The 22,445-nt window shown below is 42.9% G+C and overlaps 1 protein-coding gene across 1 annotated transcript in view; it reads left to right on the forward strand.

Annotated features, from left to right (window-relative positions):
• Positions 1-20,804: 20,804 nt before the first annotated feature.
• Positions 20,805-22,445, forward strand: part of TMC2 (transmembrane channel like 2) — a 32,218-nt gene continuing 30,577 nt past the window's right edge. Inside the window, exons 1-2 of the mRNA XM_050708762.1 lie at positions 20,805-20,850; positions 21,160-21,207. Of these exons, the coding sequence (XP_050564719.1) occupies positions 20,805-20,850; positions 21,160-21,207 (94 nt within the window). The remainder of the gene's footprint in view (positions 20,851-21,159; positions 21,208-22,445) is intronic.

Here is a 22,445-nt window from a genome sequence, read left to right on the forward strand (position 1 = left end):
ACTATACTCCAGGGAATCCAACCTAGGCCTGTTGAATCCTGTTTTGTAATGCATCACTCAGAGGGCTGCAGCTCCTGTGGCTTATTACAACCAGTCCTCTTATTAATTAATTGCACTATGGCAATGAGAGACCAAGAGAAGAACTGGGGCACACTGACCCAGTCACTGTATGTTCTAAATTTCAAAGAGAAGATAATACCTGCTCCAAAAACTTTGAGCTCTTCAAACCAATTGCAGAGGGAGTCGTGGAAAATTGTGTTAAACAGAGGAAAATATGGTTCCCGTAGCAGTATCCTCATACGACTCTGACTAGCTAGTCATGCAAAGACAGCAAGGAAGTAGCTTAGCAGCTGGCAGGGCTGTTGCTCTGTGGAGGCCATTTTCCAGCAAATTGCCCTGCTCCGCTGCTCCCTCTGCATGGCTTTAAAGGATACAGAATCCTGTGGCAAATCTGCTACTGCAGGAAAGGATGCTAGTTGTTCCTCCCCACTGTATTTTTGGCCAGGAGTGGAGTGTCATCCATTCAGCCCACCACAGGTATCCAACAGTGCAGTGAATTTCTTCCTTTAATCTATTTCTTCCTTTAATCTGTTTCAAAGGAGAAAATCACTCTTACAAGAGGCCAATACAGCTGTGATAATGATTCCTGTATGGCACAGTTTAGTATGTAATAGACATATCACCACCTGTTCTAGCTTTAAACAATAAATCAGAGACAATGGAACCAGCAGCTGCAATCATTTTAAAAAGATAAAGAAAAGAGATAGAGGAAGGAGGTAGGCGAATACATGCAATACATGCAGAGAAAATGATTGTAGGGGAAACTTTCTCAAGCTACTCTGCAAGAGAGGGCTCATTTCTATGTTCTGTATTCTGCACAGCAGGTATCCATCATATTTTTTCCTTATGTTTTAGACATAAATGGGAGGGGGGGGGGGTGAGAGGGGAGAGAGGAGGTAATAGAACTCTGTGCAGAGACAGCAAGCCCCCATTAATGCTGATTTCTTCACAGCAAGACCCTTTTCTGATACTAGAGAGATGGTAAGATTAAATGCAGCAGGGAGTACAATATTTTTCTCTATGGGCTGCAAATAGATCTGAGTTGGTGCTGAGGTTTATTTCATGCTAAATGAAAGATCTGCTTTTTACATAAGGCATGCATCTGCCAGCAGTGCAGCACCTAGAGCAGTCATACTTCTGAAATCAAGCATACATTGAAGAGCCATGAGTTACAGTCACATTAAAGTGATAGGCAGGCTATATTCTTTCTCAGCAAATCTTTTAAGACAGCTTCTCTGCCAATGAGCTAAAGCAATAATTTGACTATTTTCACCAACCCTCACGCAGAGCATCTCTAGTCAAACAGTTATAGCCTAGACTAAAAACTTAATTTTACCTTTTCAAACACAAGTACGTTTTTCAATATTTTTCTAAAAAAAAATTTGAAGCTTGATAAAAATCAACCAAATAAATGATAAATCTATTTGAGTATGTGTAAGAGCATGACTGTGAAAAAGGCTGTAAGAATATGCAACAGAAGAACTAAAATTTTGGATCTGATTTAAGCTTGTCATCTTTGTACCCTGATGCGACGTCTGTTAAAATCAAGAGCAGCACACCTACTGTCAAGAGAGTTGGACCCATGTTAAGCACACACAGCTGGAATCAGGCTCAGTTTCTTAATATCTCACAGATTCAGTATTCCTGCTTTAAAAAATAATAAAAAATCCCATTGCAGGTTGAAAACTTTGCTAAGGGCTTCAGAAAAATATGAGGGCAATATGTGGGAATAAAAATGTTGTTTTTGCACAGAGTTACATTGTCTAAAGGTAAGGAATGTGGTATTGAAATACGCTTGCAGTGATAGGAAAGCTTAGCAGACGACCTTGTAAAATGCAGACAACCACACTCCTTAGAGCAATTAGGTGAAAATCAGGGTGTCAAGTCAGATAAGTGAAGAAACATTACCACTTCAAACAGTAAAAATGTCAAAAGAAATTTGAAATTTAACAGGCCGGCAACTGAAGGCCAGAGTGTTTCTCACAATTTGGGGGCTTGTCCTGGATCCAGTCACCTACCGGGGAGCCCCACCGCCGCAGCAGCAGGAAGGCATGCCCAGCTGATTTCAGCGGTCCTGTGCATCTACTGTGGCAGTTCTGCGGAGAGCTGACAGAGGGCCCAAGACTGATTAAAGAGGCAAGATCCATGAAGTACTGGGGAAGGGAAGAAGGTAGGCACGCCGGGCTTAAGAATTGATCCGGTAACTCTGTGCACAGACCAAGGTAAGAAATATTAGGTATTGCCTTGGGGTCGGGTGAGACTCTGTGTGACGTGTGATTGAGATGTACTTTTGTACGAAGCGAGTGTGGAATCCTGATCTGCGGTTCCATAGCTCGGCGAGGGGTGTGGCCGGAGACAGACGAAGCGTGAGATACGAGAGAGAAAGGAAGAGTCTCGGGAAATTTGGTGTACGGTAAGCCCTTGCACAGGGTAGTCCTTGGCACTAGACCAGGGAATCTGGTAAACTTATGGGTGTGCAGTACCCCTTCCAAGGTAAAGTGCTTGAGAGTGTGAGAAACACTCTGTAGCCAATAACTTAGGCTCAGGCGAGGATCTCAGTGAAGTAGTACTTTATTCGCGATTGCAACGGCGGGTGTCCCATAAGCAGGAGCACATCTACTAGTCACATAGTACAGTTTATATACTTCCTTTCTCAATGACTGGGACCCTCCCCTGTTTTCCCATTGACTGGGTAATCCAGGTTCACAACCTATCCGATGCTTCACAGATAATACATGGCCTTCAGTTGCCGGCCTGTTAAATTTCAAATTTCTTTTGACATTTTTACTGTTTGAAGTGGTAATGTTTCTTCACTTATCTGACTTGACACCCTGATTTTCACCTAATTGCTCTAAGGAGTGTGGTTGTCTGCATTTTACAAGGTCGTCTGCTAAGCTTTCCTATCACTGCAAGCATACCCCATTCCTTACCTTTAGACAATGTAACTCTGTGCAAAAACAACATTCCCCCCTTTTCTTCTTTATAAATTGTTGATTTTTGCAAAACCTTTCTCTAAGGTGTAATTGGTAGATATCTTCCTCTTCTTCACGTTCTTTGCTTTCCATCTCCTCTAATATCATCATCTTATCAGAGTAAGGTGGTGGCTCTATGGTCATTTGTTTCAATAGTGCAGTTTCAATTAACCACTGTACTAGTCCTCTTACACAGGGGATAATGCAACAACCAATGGCTGTCAAAACTCCTGCTACTATGATCAAGGATGTGAACATGGACACTACCATCCCTTTCCATTTACCAAACCAAGATTCCAACCGTCCGGTGATGGAGGTGTCTGTTCCTAACTTTTCTGCCAATTCACTGGCAAGGGTGGTAAGTCCTTGCAATGCTCTAGTTACTGTGCCATCCGGGGCAGTATTGTTGGGTATAAAAGTGCAACAATGGTTGCTCAATATCACACACACACCTCCTTTCTCCGCAAGCATCATCTCTAATGCTATTCTCTTTTCCCAAGCCATTTTGCTGGTGGCATCTAGTTGTTCAGCGATTCCTCTTACCGCATCCCTTGTATAATTTGTGAATCTCTGCTGATTATAATAAATATAATTAATCCAATCCACATTCTTATTGATTGTTACCCACCAGAACAGTGACTCAAACCCTGCAGCAATTTGATTCCTGGCTTTCTGTGCATCGGGAACTCCTCTAAGGACCCCAATAGAATTTATGTATCATCGAATGATACTCCTAAGCCTCTTTTACTTCTTCTGGGTATTTGTGATGTTTCTCTTTCAAATGCCAGGGTGAAGGGTATAGCTAACTGAACAAGTGCATAAGTGCCTCCCCAATTAGACGGTAGGGTGGACCGTAAGATCTTCCCTCCACAGTACCACCGGAGATCTGCCCTGGGGATCTCAAGTCTTGAGCAGTTTCCCATCAAGTCCTTGGTAGCATTCAAGGTCCTCGTGCACAAGGCAAATTCTCCCAGATGCCGGGTAGCACTCACACCCTGCCGTGAGAGGCAAGCTGCAGAGAATACAGGGGGAACCCTGATATTGCTATCACGCAAGGAAGGGAACAGCAAAGAGAGAGACTTACAGGCCTCATTTCCCCAGGCAGTCTTTTCTTGGTACAATGCAATCATACATCACATCCCCTGGGAGTCCTTGGTCCACCCCAATGGGAAGGGCACTATCTGGGCAATCGGTCGTCCCAAGGCGAAAGCATAGCAATCGCTATGGTTGAGACTCTGGACAGTATATTTGACCCATTCTGTCCAGGCATTCACATCCCCATACCCTGTTTCAATCTCAAATGTTTGCCTAAGATCTTTTATTTCTTTAACTGTGACAACTGCCGCATTTCGAAGAGGGCCTCCTGTTTTCTCTCCTGTTTTCTCCTCGAGTTTCTCCCTATCTTTGGTGGCAACAGAGGATCATTTCCATACAGCTATTCTCAATCTGGCTGTTGGGTCTCTCTCCCAGTTACATCTGCTCTGAGACCATAAGCACGGTTAGTAATGTAATCAGCCTGACTAATTGTCATAGTTATTGGATTACACCGTAGATGCTGACAATTGGTCTGAACAATTCCTTTAAATATGTTACCATGTTGGGCAAGAGGGTCCTTCAAACATCCCCCTAGTCTTAGGTTCAGGGCAGGTTTGTCCCCTCTGCTCAGTTGTTGTTGGGCGTTTAAATCTTCACAAGCTAACACCTCACAAGCATCAAACGTGATGGATTGTGGTACATAACCCTCTGTCACAGTCACCCATATTTTGACGGGGTATCCCGTCTTTGCTATTATCTGGTCATGCCTTTTTCAAGTTGCCAATTGACCAAGGCCTTCTCTGAGGCCTACAATCACTAGAAACAAAATTAATAGTTGATTTTTCCCTGTCATTATTTTTAAACCCTAGGTTTCCAAATAATTATCAATACAAAGAATAAGATATATGTACACTACTACTAGAACAAAAACCCCTTGGGAGCACTTTGATTCGCTATAGGCCAGTCCTTTCTCTCAATCACAAGTCACACTCATTAGTTACCTGTGAAAATAAAAGGTTAGTTTACAATTGTAAGCTTTTATCCTGCTCAGAGTCCATTATGAGGTTTCTCTTTTTGATTTTAACTTTCAACGACTCTTCTGTAGGAACAACTTCCCAGGTACTAGGGTCAATGGGTGCTTTCACTCGAGTACAGTGTGTCCAACCTTTTTCTGCAGTTCTTACGGCTGTTTCAGTGGTTAGTAATGGTCCTTCCCATTCAGGCCGGAGTTTTGATTCTTTCCAGGTCCGAATCAGGACCCAGTTTCCTGGGTGATGGTGGTGGGGGTTTGAGCCAACAACCCACGGGTCCTGGGAGATGACAAAGAAGAGGACAACCCCAGAATACAGTTCTTAAGAAAACTCTCATTTCGAATTGTGGTATCTCATCCCTTCTGCCCAGATAGGGTAATCCAAACAGCATCTCATTTGGTGAAATTCCTATATCGTTTCTTGGTGCTGTTTGAACCTGGAGGAGTGCTAAAGGTAAGCATTTTACCCAAGGAAGTTGGGTTTCTAACACTAATTTAGTTATTTAGTTATATCTCAATCCTTCCCTCTAAACAATGTAACTCTGTGCAAAAACAACATTTTTATTCCTACAGCAGTACACCCCCATTTTCCAGAATTGGAATGTTAGTGTGTGGTACCCTGCAGAAGGTAAATTTCTGTAGCAGCACACTGACAAGGGTTAGGAAAAATGGGAAATATGAGTTCCAGGGGACAGGGAGTTACCCCTGGGGGAGTGCTGTGGTGGTTTTACTCAGGCGGGCAGCTGAGCTCCACCACAACTGCTCTCTCACTCCCCCTCCTCAAAGAGGAACTGGGAGAAAATACGATGAAAAGGGCTCAAGGGTTGAGATAAGGACAGGGAGATCGCACAATAATTATCATGACGGGCAAAACAGACTCAGCATAGGGAGATAGTAAGATTTATTGCTTATTACTAACAAACTAGAGAAGCTAGAAACAAAGGAAAGAAACCAAAAGCACCTTCCCCTCCATCCACCCTCTTCCACCTCCTCCCTCGAGCGGCGCAGGGGAACGGGGGAATGGGGGTTATGGTAAGTCTATATTGCTTCTTCTCCGCCGCTCCTTCTCGGTCACTGTTGTCCCCTGTGCTGTGGGGTCCCTCCCACGGGATGCAGTCCTTGCTGAACTGATCCGGTGTGGGCTTCCCACAGGCAGTAGCTCTTCAAGAACTGCTCCAGATATGGATCCGTACCACGGGGTCCATCCCTCAGGAGCAAACTGCTCCAACCTGGATCCCCCACAGGCAGAAGCTCCTGCCAGCTCACCTGCTCCTGCATGGTCTCCTCTCCATGGGCTACAGGTCCAGGCCGGAATTTGCTCCTGCAGGGGTCTTCCACAGGCTGCAGCCTCCGTCGGTTCACCTGCTCCATGGTGATCTCTTCCACAGGCTGCAGCGTGGAACCCTGCTCCACTGTGGTACTCCATGGGCTGCAGGGGGACAGCCTGCTTCACCATGGTCCTCACCACAGGCCGCAGGGGACTTCTGCTCTGGCGCCTGGAGCACCTCTCCCCCTCCTTCTTCATTGACCTTGGCGCCTGCAAGGCTGTTTCTCACTCCTCTCACTCTCCCAGCTGCTGTGTGGTGCAGCATTTTTTTTCCCTGTCTTAAATATGCTCTCAGAGAGGTGCAAAACAACATTGCTTATTGGCTCAGCTCTGGTCAGCAGTGGGGCCCTTACCAAACATGGGGAAGCTTCTAGATCCTTCTCACAGAAGCTACCCCTATGGCCCTCTGCTACCAAAACCTTGCCATATAAACCCACTGCAAGTGCCTACCGACAGTTCTTCCTGAAGAATGATAAGAAATTGGAAAAATAATCCCAAAATTAGAGGAGATGATAAAAGAAGAAAATGGTTAAATATTATGTATCAGTCTGGACAAAAGCTATTCAGCTTTCTTGGAAAACAGGACTTGGGAGTATTGAAAAATAAATTACAATATGTAGAAAAAGAAGTCAAATATATAAGGCATCTAATGTCTGAGGGAAAACGAAGAATAAATCCAGAGAGGGTTCAAGGAATTGTTGAAAACTAAGAAAAAACTAAAAAGTTTTAAGACAAAGATTTTTTTTTTTTTAAGGAATCAGGAGCCACGAAGTCTGAGGGAAAATTGATACTCCCTGATGGGAGAGAAATGCTGAATAAAGCACCAATGAGGCAAATATTAACTGTTTTACATCAAGAGAGTCATTGGGAGGTGCAAGCAATGTGTGACGTTGTGCTAAGAAAGTATGTGTAGGAATATACATTTTAGTGAAGCAAATATGCAGAGGATGTACCATATATCAAAAGGTAACTAAAAAGGTCATCCGTAACCCACCTAGAGGGGGATGGGAGTCAGTGGTTCGACTTTTCCAAAGTATACAGGTAGACTTTAACCTAAAGCAGGGAGATTTAAGTACTTGTTTGTCCTAATTGACCATCTGACTGGATGGGTAAGCTTTCCCCTCCGTATCTCCCACAGATATGGGATAGTTGAAAACATTGATTCAGATCAAGGAAGTCATTTCACTTCACAAGTACTGCAAGGGTTAATGCAGGCCTTAGAGGTTGAATGGGATTTTCACACCGCCTGGCACCCCTCCTCTTCTGGGAAGGTGGAGTGAATGAACCAGACATTAAAGAACCAATTAACTAAATTAGTGTTAGAAACCCAACTTCCTTGGGTAAAATGCTTACCTTTAGCACTCCTCCAGGTTCAAACAGCACCAAGAAACGATATAGGAATTTCACCAAATGAGATGCTGTTTGGATTACCCTATCTGGGCAGAAGGGATGAGATACCACAATTCGAAATGAGAGTTTTCTTAAGAACTGTATTCTGGGGTTGTCCTCTTCTTTGTCATCTCCCAGGACCCGTGGGTTGTTGGCTCAAACCCCCACCACCATCACCCAGGAAACTGGGTCCTGATTCGGACCTGGAAAGAATCAAAACTCCGGCCTGAATGGGAAGGACCATTACTAACCACTGAAACAGCCGTAAGAACTGCAGAAAAAGGTTGGACACACTGTACTCGAGTGAAAGCACCCATTGACCCTAGTACCTGGGAAGTTGTTCCTACAGAAGAGTCGTTGAAAGTTAAAATCAAAAAGAGAAACCTCATAATGGACTCTGAGCAGGATAAAAGCTTACAATTGTAAACTAACCTTTTATTTTCACAGGTAACTAATGAGTGTGACTTGTGATTGAGAGAAAGGACTGGCCTATAGCGAATCAAAGTGCTCCCAAGGGGTTTTTGTTCTAGTAGTAGTGTACATATATCTTATTCTTTGTATTGATAATTATTTGGAAACCTAGGGTTTAAAAATAATGACAGGGAAAAATCAACTATTAATTTTGTTTCTAGTGATTGTAGGCCTCAGAGAAGGCCTTGGTCAATTGGCAACTTGAAAAAGGCATGACCAGATAATAGCAAAGACGGGATACCCCGTCAAAATATGGGTGACTGTGACAGAGGGTTATGTACCACAATCCATCACGTTTGATGCTTGTGAGGTGTTAGCTTGTGAAGATTTAAACGCCCAACAACAACTGAGCAGAGGGGACAAACCTGCCCTGAACCTAAGACTAGGGGGATGTTTGAAGGACCCTCTTGCCCAACATGGTAACATATTTAAAGGAATTGTTCAGACCAATTGTCAGCATCTACGGTGTAATCCAATAACTATGACAATTAGTCAGGCTGATTACATTACTAACCGTGCTTATGGTCTCAGAGCAGATGTAACTGGGAGAGAGACCCAACAGCCAGATTGAGAATAGCTGTATGGAAATGATCCTCTGTTGCCACCAAAGATAGGGAGAAACTCGAGGAGAAAACAGGAGAGAAAACAGGAGGCCCTCTTCGAAATGCGGCAGTTGTCACAGTTAAAGAAATAAAAGATCTTAGGCAAACATTTGAGATTGAAACAGGGTATGGGGATGTGAATGCCTGGACAGAATGGGTCAAATATACTGTCCAGAGTCTCAACCATAGCGATTGCTATGCTTTCGCCTTGGGACGACCGATTGCCCAGATAGTGCCCTTCCCATTGGGGTGGACCAAGGACTCCCAGGGGATGTGATGTATGATTGCATTGTACCAAGAAAAGACTGCCTGGGGAAATGAGGCCTGTAAGTCTCTCTCTTTGCTGTTCCCTTCCTTGCGTGATAGCAATATCAGGGTTCCCCCTGTATTCTCTGCAGCTTGCCTCTCACGGCAGGGTGTGAGTGCTACCCGGCATCTGGGAGAATTTGCCTTGTGCACGAGGACCTTGAATGCTACCAAGGACTTGATGGGAAACTGCTCAAGACTTGAGATCCCCAGGGCAGATCTCCGGTGGTACTGTGGAGGGAAGATCTTACGGTCCACCCTACCGTCTAATTGGGGAGGCACTTATGCACTTGTTCAGTTAGCTATACCCTTCACCCTGGCATTTGAAAGAGAAACATCACAAATACCCAGAAGAAGTAAAAGAGGCTTAGGAGTATCATTCGATGATACATAAATTCTATTGGGGTCCTTAGAGGAGTTCCCGATGCACAGAAAGCCAGGAATCAAATTGCTGCAGGGTTTGAGTCACTGTTCTGGTGGGTAACAATCAATAAGAATGTGGATTGGATTAATTATATTTATTATAATCAGCAGAGATTCACAAATTATACAAGGGATGCGGTAAGAGGAATCGCTGAACAACTAGATGCCACCAGCAAAATGGCTTGGGAAAAGAGAATAGCATTAGAGATGATGCTTGCGGAGAAAGGAGGTGTGTGTGTGATATTGAGCAACCATTGTTGCACTTTTATACCCAACAATACTGCCCCGGATGGCACAGTAACTAGAGCATTGCAAGGACTTACCACCCTTGCCAGTGAATTGGCAGAAAAGTTAGGAACAGACACCTCCATCACCGGACGGTTGGAATCTTGGTTTGGTAAATGGAAAGGGATGGTAGTGTCCATGTTCACATCCTTGATCATAGTAGCAGGAGTTTTGACAGCCATTGGTTGTTGCATTATCCCCTGTGTAAGAGGACTAGTACAGTGGTTAATTGAAACTGCACTATTGAAACAAATGACCATAGAGCCACCACCTTACTCTGATAAGATGATGATATTAGAGGAGATGGAAAGCAAAGAACGTGAAGAAGAGGAAGATATCTACCAATTACACCTTAGAGAAAGGTTTTGCAAAAATCAACAATTTATAAAGAAGAAAAGGGGGGAATGTTGTTTTTGCACAGAGTTACATTGTCTAAAGGTAAGGAATGGGGTATGCTTGCAGTGATAGGAAAGCTTAGCAGACGACCTTGTAAAATGCAGACAACCACACTCCTTAGAGCAATTAGGTGAAAATCAGGGTGTCAAGTCAGATAAGTGAAGAAACATTACCACTTCAAACAGTAAAAATGTCAAAAGAAATTTGAAATTTAACAGGCCGGCAACTGAAGGCCATGTATTATCTGTGAAGCATCGGATAGGTTGTGAACCTGGATTACCCAGTCAATGGGAAAACAGGGGAGGGTCCCAGTCATTGAGAAAGGAAGTATATAAACTGTACTATGTGACTAGTAGATGTGCTCCTGCTTATGGGACACCCGCCGTTGCAATCGCGAATAAAGTACTACTTCACTGAGATCCTCGCCTGAGCCTAAGTTATTGGCTACAGAGTGTTTCTCACACTCTCAAGCACTTTACCTTGGAAGGGGTACTGCACACCCATAAGTTTACCAGATTCCCTGGTCTAGTGCCAAGGACTACCCTGTGCAAGGGCTTACCGTACACCAAATTTCCCGAGACTCTTCCTTTCTCTCTCGTATCTCACGCTTCGTCTGTCTCCGGCCACACCCCTCGCCGAGCTATGGAACCGCAGATCAGGATTCCACACTCGCTTCGTACAAAAGTACATCTCAATCACACGTCACACAGAGTCTCACCCGACCCCAAGGCAATACCTAATATTTCTTACCTTGGTCTGTGCACAGAGTTACCGGATCAATTCTTAAGCCCGGCGTGCCTACCTTCTTCCCTTCCCCAGTACTTCATGGATCTTGCCTCTTTAATCAGTCTTGGGCCCTCTGTCAGCTCTCCGCAGAACTGCCACAGTAGATGCACAGGACCGCTGAAATCAGCTGGGCATGCCTTCCTGCTGCTGCGGCGGTGGGGCTCCCCGGTAGGTGACTGGATCCAGGACAAGCCCCCAAATTGTGAGAAACACTCTGGCCTTCAGTTGCCGGCCTGTTAAATTTCAAATTTCTTTTGACATTTTTACTGTTTGAAGTGGTAATGTTTCTTCACTTATCTGACTTGACACCCTGATTTTCACCTAATTGCTCTAAGGAGTGTGGTTGTCTGCATTTTACAAGGTCGTCTGCTAAGCTTTCCTATCACTGCAAGCGTATTTCAATACCACATTCCTTACCTTTAGACAATGTAACTCTGTGCAAAAACAACATTTTTATTCCCACATATTGCCCTCATATTTTTCTGAAGCCCTTAGCAAAGTTTTCAACCTGCAATGGGATTTTTTATTATTTTTTAAAGCAGGAATACTGAATCTGTGAGATATTAAGAAACTGAGCCTGATTCCAGCTGTGTGTGCTTAACATGGGTCCAACTCTCTTGACAGTAGGTGTGCTGCTCTTGATTTTAACAGACGTCGCATCAGGGTACAAAGATGACAAGCTTAAATCAGATCCAAAATTTTAGTTCTTCTGTTGCATATTCTTACAGCCTTTTTCACAGTCATGCTCTTACACATACTCAAATAGATTTATCATTTATTTGGTTGATTTTTATCAAGCTTCAAATTTTTTTTTAGAAAAATATTGAAAAACGTACTTGTGTTTGAAAAGGTAAAATTAAGTTTTTAGTCTAGGCTATAACTGTTTGACTAGAGATGCTCTGCGTGAGGGTTGGTGAAAATAGTCAAATTATTGCTTTAGCTCATTGGCAGAGAAGCTGTCTTAAAAGATTTGCTGAGAAAGAATATAGCCTGCCTATCACTTTAATGTGACTGTAACTCATGGCTCTTCAATGTATGCTTGATTTCAGAAGTATGACTGCTCTAGGTGCTGCACTGCTGGCAGATGCATGCCTTATGTAAAAAGCAGATCTTTCATTTAGCATGAAATAAACCTCAGCACCAACTCAGATCTATTTGCAGCCCATAGAGAAAAATATTGTACTCCCTGCTGCATTTAATCTTACCATCTCTCTAGTATCAGAAAAGGGTCTTGCTGTGAAGAAATCAGCATTAATGGGGGCTTGCTGTCTCTGCACAGAGTTCTATTACCTCCTCTCTCCCCTCTCACCCCCCCCCCCTCCCATTTATGTCTAAAACATAAGGAAAAAATATGATGGATACCTGCTGTGCAGAATACAGAACATAGAAATGAGCCCTCTCTTGCAGAGTAGCTTGAGAAAGTTTCCCCTACAATCATTTTCTCTGCATGTATTGCATGTATTCGCCTACCTCCTTCCTCTATCTCTTTTCTTTATCTTTTTAAAATGATTGCAGCTGCTGGTTCCATTGTCTCTGATTTATTGTTTAAAGCTAGAACAGGTGGTGATATGTCTATTACATACTAAACTGTGCCATACAGGAATCATTATCACAGCTGTATTGGCCTCTTGTAAGAGTGATTTTCTCCTTTGAAACAGATTAAAGGAAGAAATAGATTAAAGGAAGAAATTCACTGCACTGTTGGATACCTGTGGTGGGCTGAATGGATGACACTCCACTCCTGGCCAAAAATACAGTGGGGAGGAACAACTAGCATCCTTTCCTGCAGTAGCAGATTTGCCACAGGATTCTGTATCCTTTAAAGCCATGCAGAGGGAGCAGCGGAGCAGGGCAATTTGCTGGAAAATGGCCTCCACAGAGCAACAGCCCTGCCAGCTGCTAAGCTACTTCCTTGCTGTCTTTGCATGACTAGCTAGTCAGAGTCGTATGAGGATACTGCTACGGGAACCATATTTTCCTCTGTTTAACACAATTTTCCACGACTCCCTCTGCAATTGGTTTGAAGAGCTCAAAGTTTTTGGAGCAGGTATTATCTTCTCTTTGAAATTTAGAACATACAGTGACTGGGTCAGTGTGCCCCAGTTCTTCTCCTGGTCTCTCATTGCCATAGTGCAATTAATTAATAAGAGGACTGGTTGTAATAAGCCACAGGAGCTGCAGCCCTCTGAGTGATGCATTACAAAACAGGATTCAACAGGCCTAGGTTGGATTCCCTGGAGTATAGTAGTCTCTAATGCTTTACTGAAGCAGTACTGAATACTTTACTGTAACAGCAGTAACCTTCAAACAGCATTACTGAATGCTTGCACTGAACTTTGGCTACATAGAGTATAGAATGGTAGCATCATAGATTCATTGAGATTGGAAAAGACCTTTAAGTTCATCAAGTCCAATCATCAACTTGACCTACCGAGTCCCATCTCTAAACCGTGTCTCTAAGCACCATGTCCACACGTCTCTTCAATACCTCCAGAGATGGGGACTCCACCACCTCCCTGGGCAGCCTATTCCAATGCTTGACCACCCTCTCAGTGAAGAAATTCTTCCTGACATCCAATCTAACCCCACACCCCCACACCTCCCTAGGGTATAACTCTTGTGAATAGTATGTTTTTATCATTCACAGAGTAGCTGAGACTGAGGCAAAGTTTGTGTGTAGGGGGGGACACATCACCAGGGCAGATGGCCTGCACCGACCGACGGGATATTCCACACCACATATCTTCATGCTTGGCGCTAAAAGCTGGGGGAGGGGAAGGAGAGGGAGGCTCTAGTTATGAAGATGTCCATCCTCCCAAACAACCACTACACATGTTGAGGATTTGCTTCCAAGGCCGTGGCCAAACATCGCTCGTTGATGGGAAGTAGAGAATAATTTTTCCTGTCTTTTCGCTTCTACATGTCCTTTGCTTGTTTTATTCTTTTTTTTTTCTTCCCCATTTAATTAAATTGTCCTTATCTAAACCTGTGAGCCTTTTTTTTTTTTTTCCATCCTGTTTTCTCCCCCTCTTCCTTTCAGGAGGGGGAGGGAGAAAGCAACGTAGTGGAGTTCAGTTGGCCATCAGTGTGAAACCACCACACTATAGCATGATGTAAATGTACCAGAAGATTGCTTAGGATGCCTATTGATTGTATTTCTCGTCCCCAAACAAACTGCTTCTGTTCTGTCTTAACTCGTTTTCAAGCAACGTGAGTTTTGTGCAATATCTTGATGTTGTTTTTGTGCTTCATTTTATTCCTTATAAAAACTTAACTGGAAAGCCAAAAAAAAAATAAGTCAAAGCATCTCATTAATACAGATTTATGTTTCTAACAATGGCACAGGACTATGTTGTTTTGTTTTCCAATAGAAATTGTCTGTGTAGTAAGGCCTTGAGATAATTTTGAACAGAGATACTGGTTCTGACTCCCAGTCCCTGTTCACTGTTTCTCACCTCCTCCCTTCTGATATCTTCACATGTACTTCTGACTCTGCACATGCTTTACGGGAAGACCCCTCAAAGTCCTGTACATCACTGAGCCCAGGATTTAGCAGAAGCTTTAGAGTTATTTGGCACAAATCTGTGGCTGGTGTAACTTGTCAGAGATTTGAGGAAGTCACTAAAGCTTTAAGAGCCTATAGCAGAGCCCTTCTGGGAGCTTTGTCCATTTTAGGAAGAAATAAGAAGCACGTATGATCCTCTTGCCATGATTAGATTGTCAGGAAACTTTCCCTCAGTCTTTCTCTATCTCTCTCTCTCCCTCTCACTCTCTCTGTATATCCATATATATATATATTATTTTTTTTTTCAGGAAAAAAAAAGATTCCAGACAAAAGTGAAGGATTTATCTTTTTTTCCCCATGGAAATCCTCTCAGATTCAGGAAGAAAGAGAGGGAAACTCAGCAATCACATCTCTCTGTGTCTGGAGGGGCTGGACAAAAGGCAGCAAAAAGGCTCAACACCAGTGAAGGACATTCTTCTCCTAGACTTATTCTGAGCCCTACATTGCAGGCTTTTTGAGTACCTCCTGCAAAGCTGAGGGGCCATGCTGGAATTTCTCCTCCAGAACAGAGACGAGCAGATGTATAAGGTAGGAAGGGAGCCCAAGATAAATGTTCCTCCCCAAGAAACCTCTTACTCCAGAATTCATGGAATAAAATTGCTTTCTTCCCAGTTTTTCACATATGTTCTCTAAACAAGAATTTTCCTTATAGAAAGCCTTTATGATGAAATCATTCTCCACTTAAATCTTGCATGAGTATGTTGACCTTAGTTTCATGCTTTAGGAGACAGGCAAGAAATTTCTGTTATTTTAATAATTCCTCTGTTTTCTTGTCCTTGAAAACTTCATGACAATATTCACTTTTGGACTTCATTAATGCTTCTGAAAGAAAATGGAAAAACCTTTGTGCAGAAAAAGTGTGGGAGATGGGTAGGGGTTTCTGTCTCAGGTAGAAATCAAAGTGGTTGTCCAGCACCACCGCTACCAAAAACCTACATGCTGTGTTTGGAGAGCACTTAGAGGCATGTTCTTTTGTGGATTCAGGACAATTTCAAGCACAGGCTTAACCTGAGACATGGAGTTGGTGACAACAGCTGTGAGTGGTCAGACACAGGCTTGTGTTTTGCCCTAGGCTGGGGCATTAATAACTGGTGTTTCCCATGAAGCTGCTGGTAAAGCAGTGCTCTGTCTTCACACAGCTGGGCAATATAAGCATCATTTCAAGAAACAAAGAACAATAATTTATTGCTGGCTTCTACACAGTAAGAAGTAGAAGACTGAGGGCTGTATCCTGTGATTGATCTGAAGCTTGAAGATATCTGTCCGGCATGACACAGCTCCAGGACCTACCAGTGCACATCCTCACCTTTTTTTTTTTTTTTGTTATTGCTTCAATTCTCCATGACAGGCCACCGGAATTAGCAGCCCTCTGGCAGTAATTATTCTTTAGCTAAAATACAGACCAACCGCATGTTCAGAGCTTGCTATGATCCTTCCCAGGAAAATCTCAGTTATGCCTTCAGGCATGAGGTAAGCAAAAGCCAAAAATAGAACACTGTGAAATAATAACAAGAAAAATTGAAAAAGTGATGGCTCTGCCTCTGAGGACCTTGTGCTCCCCACCTTGGCTTGAGATTATTCAGATAAAGGTTATTTCCATGGGTAAAAGCACGAGGTGGCAAGACACTGAGCTGAACATCCCAAACACCATAAGATTAGTCTCACACATGTTCTCTCAGTGCAACCAAATGGTCCCTGAAAGTAACTAATGCCCATGGTGCATAAACAGCATAGGATGTATGTTTGGCACCTCCAGCCACAGTCCAGGCCAACCATTCTGCTTGGGAGACAGAGGACTTTTTAAAATTTTCAGAGACTGCAAAAAGCTGAGAAATTTCTTTGCCAGATTATGTTAAATTAATGAAACTGTTACCCACATATTTACAGCAAGTGCTGCTGATGAGTCCTTACATTCTGAGCATTTCCCTGATGCCTTAACTGAGGTCACTCCAGACTCCTATACCAAAGTCCAGAGCAACATTGCAGCATTCAGTCTGAATTTGTTTTGCAAAATAAAATGCATATTTTGGTCAACAAATTGGATCACAACTGTGCCCGATCCAATTTTATCGAGCATGTCTGAGAGACCCTGGAAAACATAATTATTTTCCTTCCCAAAAGTATGTAGCTTTCTTTAACCGTCAGTCCCACAGAAGTGAGTCAGTTCTGGGAAGTGATCTCTAAGTTTAAATGTCTGTCTCAGATATAACATTAGAGTTGGCTCTGACAATTCTCAACTTTTAGGCTCTGATCAAAATATCCACACACAGCTCAGGTATTACTGTTATTACTGAAAAACCTTCTCAAGTCAAGATTATTTATAGATGAGATGAATATTAAATAAATGTAATGCATGGATTAATTAGATAAAGCCCTATGTTAATAAGAAAGCAAGCAAGCAAGAAACACTATCTCATTAAGCATTTAGGAGCATGTTGTATGTGCCTCCAGGATTCAGTTACCCTCTCTCCATAACACAACTGCTTTTTATTTAACACTTGGAGGTGTGTGAGAAGTCTAACGTGTTTGTATGTTAAAGCTTGAAACTGCCAAATTATGTGGTATTAGTCACCAATGTGAGTAGAAACAAACTAAATAGTATAGGACCAGAAAATTTGTGCTAGAACTCCATAAATTGCTCATGCTATGCATAAAATCCTGACATTTACATAAGTAATAGCTGGATTCATGACTGTGCATTACTTATTCATACCTTGTGTGGAATAACTCTGAGGTAACAGACTAATCCATTAATCCCTCTTCATCTGTAATCCTAAGAAATCATAAAACCTGCAAGACACTTTACCCTCTTAGGAAAATCAAACTCATAGCTGAGGATGATAGTATTTGATGTTGAAGTCTGGCACTGTTTCCCCACTGTACAGGTATGTGAGCCCAGGTCAGTCCTAAGCGGAGCTGTTTCAGGATCTGTTTGATGCACGGAAGGTCCTCCTGTGCGACCTCTCTCAGAACACAGATGTCCTGTTGCTCTCTCAGGCCTGCCATGATGGGTGTTTGTTGCAATGTTTTTGTATATATTTCCTTTAATGAAGCAACCTTCAAAGAAAGAGGAGCACCAAAAGGGCATGAAACAAAGTGTATTTTTCCAACTTCACATACAGCATTTTTATAGACTATCTCAGCTTTTTTTTATATGAGTAGTTCAGCTTTATACATAAACAGTATTTTTTTTCACTCTTCCTGTTTTTGACCAATATTCTTTGCTGTCCAGCCTACCTGAAATGCACTCCAAATGCCACACATGCAAGAATAGCATAGAGGTACAGGAAGATCTCCTTCAGCTTGATTCTGGGGTAAAATTACAGATCTCTAAGCACGTATCAAAAACCACGTCAAACCTTACCCTTTCAAGGTTCCCCAGGCTCACCTGCCCAGCCTGTCTTCTGCATCCCACTATCTGGCACTGCCTGGTCTTCCTCTGCCTCTCCCCCCAAGGATATGTGTCACGAGGGTCAAAGACCTTCAGGTTTTTTATCATTCTCATGTGGCTGTAGATCAGCTGTAGGTGGACCGCTGCTTCTGGAGGAGGAAGGCAACACCAGCTGGAGTGGTTATTTTGTTTATGCTGATGTGAGACTCTCAGGCAAAGGAGACTGATGTATAATATAATACACCAAATCTGAAGAACAATGTTGGGATCTCACCTTACCAGCAAACACTCAGTCAGACATCTTAATAATCCTTTTTATTAGGACATAATCACCCACCACTATGCACCTCCCTCTTCTTCACATGAGCAAGCCCGATGAAGTTGGCAGTGTGAAAGATAATGATCCTTCCTTATAAAAAAGGGAGAATGCTGACACCAAGCCTCTAAGAGTGCTGTTTGGTTATGGTCAACTTTGCTATGTTTGACATTGTAGGTGCAGTGAATGGAAAGCAACATCGATAGAGAGCTTATTGCAAATAAATTGAGCAACTAAACAGCCATGTTCATGCATTTCCTCACATTAAATACAGCTAATATTTGTGCTCTTTCCTGTACTCTGGGACTCCTCATTAACACCCTCTATCTAACACACCTCTGTGGTGTGGTGGGATCTCATCCTCTGTGCAGTGAGGGGCACAATGTGGGGGCCACAGATTTCCTCTGAGTTTGTTGTGCCCAATATGCCTATAACTGCCATGAAAACATTGCAACCTTGCCATCACATCTGTGAGCTGGAGTACAGATTATAACATCAGAGGGCAGGCATTTTGGCTCAGCACAGGAGGCAGCAGTATTACCTGGCCATGTATTTGCATGTGTTAGCAGCTGTTCTGGGGGGCACTGTGTTTCGCAGGAATGGCTATGCAGATCTCAAAGACACAGTGAACCACAGTAAAATGTTTCTGCAGTCTGTAACACCTTCCAAAAATCATGTAACCAGTATCTGTGGGGATGCAAAGTCACATAAGTACTCCTGTAGCCCATGGTTGCCCCGTTTCAGATGAATGATGAGTAACTGCCCACATGGCAGGGTGGAAACTGGGACACTCAAGTCACTCCTTCCTGAAGCATTTTGAATACCTCCAGCAATGAGATGCTCACATGAATATACCTTCAGAATGTAAGCAGCAGCTAGGTGTACCTTGCTGAAGAAGTAGGGTGCCCTAAAACAGAAGTAGCGCCAGCACCAGAGCAGTCCTGCAGAATTGTGATGTGCACCTGCACCCCTTTCATCTCTTAATCTGAACGGAGCAGTTGGTTCTCCAGAAACATGATTTTCAGTTAACAAGGGAAATGAAGTTCCCTTTAGAAAAGGGATGATCGGGTCTGAGCCCTGAGGCATTTGAAGTGGTTTGCAGAATACCTGGTCCAGTAGCCTCCAGCATCTGCAAGTTGGCCTGGAGCAGTATTAATTCAATGGTCCAGTGATCACATCTGCAAACATTTTTCAGCCTACTGCAACAACAGGTAGGGTTACAGGTGAAACCTATTCACTGGGAAGACCTTCAAACACTTCAGCCCCAGTCAGACTCACAGGTGTGGGGAAGCATGGTGGAAATGCCCTGTGTAATGAACTTGTAGGGTCAGGGCAGTTAATAATGTATGGACACATACATTATAAATTATAAATAATATATATATAATTAAAATTATAATGCATTATGTATTTAGCTCAGACTAAACTGAGCTGAAGTCAAAGGTAGATCAAGCAATCCATGGGATCAGGCTTAAAATATTCAGAAGGTGTCTGTGGACCAAAATTCAGCAAAAAAAGGATCTCCCATCTAGGCTGGCACCTCCCAGAAACCCAGTGTTGGGGATGCATCAATTTGAGTGAAAGCTAAAGCTGTTGCTGAATCCTTCTCCTGAGGCCAGCCGCTGGGGCAGACACTGTGGATTTTAAACCAGAGATAATTCAGACAAACCTATCACCACTGGAGGCTCAGCCCATAGAAAGACACAAGCTGCAGGATGCAACACAATACTTTGCGGTACGAAAGGACCTTCCAAATGAGGGTCTCGCATTAATTAATTAAGCCTCGGAGCACCTAGAAGGAAAATCTATCCCATTTTACCAGCAAGCACAATGAGTCTGCTGAGGTCACACAGAGCAGAAGGAGGGAAAGAAAAACAGAGGCCAGCATCCTGAGTGCTGGCTCCTTACTGCCTCTATTTGTTCCTGAGACCCCTACAGAGGACACAGGTGGAGGACAACAAGACTGCCAAGAGGCACCACACTAAGATGTTTACTGAGGTGCAAGAGAGGGACTAACACGGCTACAGAGATTGAGGCAGGTCAGTAAAGAATATGGCATTAAGACAGCTGATACTTTCAAAGTCTGCAGCCCTATGCTTATGTCAGAACCAGACGTGACTTGTGTCTGTGTTTCATACGATACTGCCAAGCATCCACCATGGGGCTTTCCTTCATGTTTAAATCATGAAATGCAACATAACGCCGACAGCTGCCTTTCACAGGGAGAGGGAAGAAGAAGGGAAAGCATTTGGGTGGGCTGAGGCAGAGCTGTGCTCCTCTCTGCCTTCCCTGCCCGCATGGCTTACACGCAGGAGCCCAGCCACAGCTGGACATGCCTGTCTGCCTGCAATGCTGAGAGAAGGAGCACGTGGATGCTGCAAGAGAGAGTAACCTGCTTATGATCAAGGTGCACAGAAGCTTTGGTATCCATGCAAAAGACAGAGGCTGTCATGGGGAAGAAAAAGAAATGCACGTTACAGGTCATCATGGAAGATGGTTGGTATCACTGTGAGGTCATTTCAGTTCAGATGCTGCCACACACTTAGCAAAATGTCTCAGGACTTCCCAAGCGCACCATGTTTCATCTTTCAAAGACTGTGCAATTTCTGTTTGCTCATGCAAGGAATTTTTGTCTATCTGCTAAACTAAAGGGAATATTAAGAGTATCACTGTAGGAAAAGAATATAATGTGTAATCAATAAGGGATGTTCTGCCAAGCTCAGTTTGCACTTAAGGATCCACTGCGTAAAGCATCGTGTAAATCCCAGCAACAAGTGCAATTACTCTTCATTCTTTTTCTTGCAGCTGGAATAGAGATTGATGGACAAGTCGAGAGTGACACACAGAGTGAAGGTAATGTAGAGATTAAACAATATGGTCTTGTTTTAAATCCAGGAGGTGATATCTTTCCTTTTTCTCACTGGGTTTTGACATGCTCTACAATGGGAACCATTTTGTGAGCTACTTGTAAGCATGCAGATTTTTCCCTTGAGGTTTGATTTATGATAGCGATATGTAAAACACCAAGCTTAAGCAGCCTGCCCTTCTTCATCCATGCTCCTAGCATGGGAGGCTGCTGTAGCCCTTGTCCCTCTACAGCCACCCCAAGTATAACAGGTATCCCAGTAAAGCATCACCCTGTGAATGCTTTGTATTGTGCCAAGGTCCTGTTTGCTTTCCCTGCAATGCATGCTGCTATAATGCACTGGTGTCTTGATTAACCCTGACCACAAGAAGATAAAAATGAAAATGGATTGAAGACAGTCTAATAAGGAGAAATAGCTAAGGGGTAGGATTATACCACTAAATAGAGATAGCTAAGACTTATGATTGTAACAACACTGGGTAGATGATACGAGTGTCTAGACAACTGAAAAAATGGTTCACAACCATGTCTGTACGGTCTATACTATCCATAAAATGTGAGAAAGTAATTAGCAAAATGACTATGATTTTTTTTAAATATATCCACCTTTCCCATACAGGAAAAGAAGGAAATAAGATAAAAGTAATAGATGAATGCTCCACATTTATCCTAGTATTTGATAGGTTGCAAATTAAAACTGTTATGGCTGGCTGCACAAAATGAACATTTTCTCAAAGCGTGTAGTTGGTCCTTTGATCTAGATCACTATCTGAAATTCAGCTGAGATGGAACATTACATAGTAAGTGAAACCTACCTAATGGCTCTCAAGAAATGAGTTGAAAAGTTCTTTCTCATTCCCAAAGACAAGTATGATTACCATCTCCTTCTATTTTTTCTGACTAGCAAGCAAAAACTATTTGCTTGTTATTAACTTCTATCTTTTAATGAAAAGAAAAATACAAATACTAAAATCCTCTTTGCTTCCATTTTCCTCTCCTCTTAGGCTGTTCATCTTTGACTATGAATCCTACTCCAGCACAATTTCCTTCTTCCATTGTAATTTCTTCAACCCTGGGAAAAAAAATCCATGCCAAAACTACAAACTTCATTTTTCATGAGAACCTTATATTCATCAGTCAAATTTTGGACAATTAGAAGTGAAGAGAACCTGAAAAACTTTACTATTGTTTTTAATATACTTGGTGGCAAAAGGGATGGAGGGGC

Source organism: Cygnus atratus, chromosome 2, assembly GCF_013377495.2.
Source record: "Cygnus atratus isolate AKBS03 ecotype Queensland, Australia chromosome 2, CAtr_DNAZoo_HiC_assembly, whole genome shotgun sequence".
NCBI classification, from domain to species: Eukaryota; Metazoa; Chordata; class Aves; order Anseriformes; family Anatidae; genus Cygnus; species Cygnus atratus.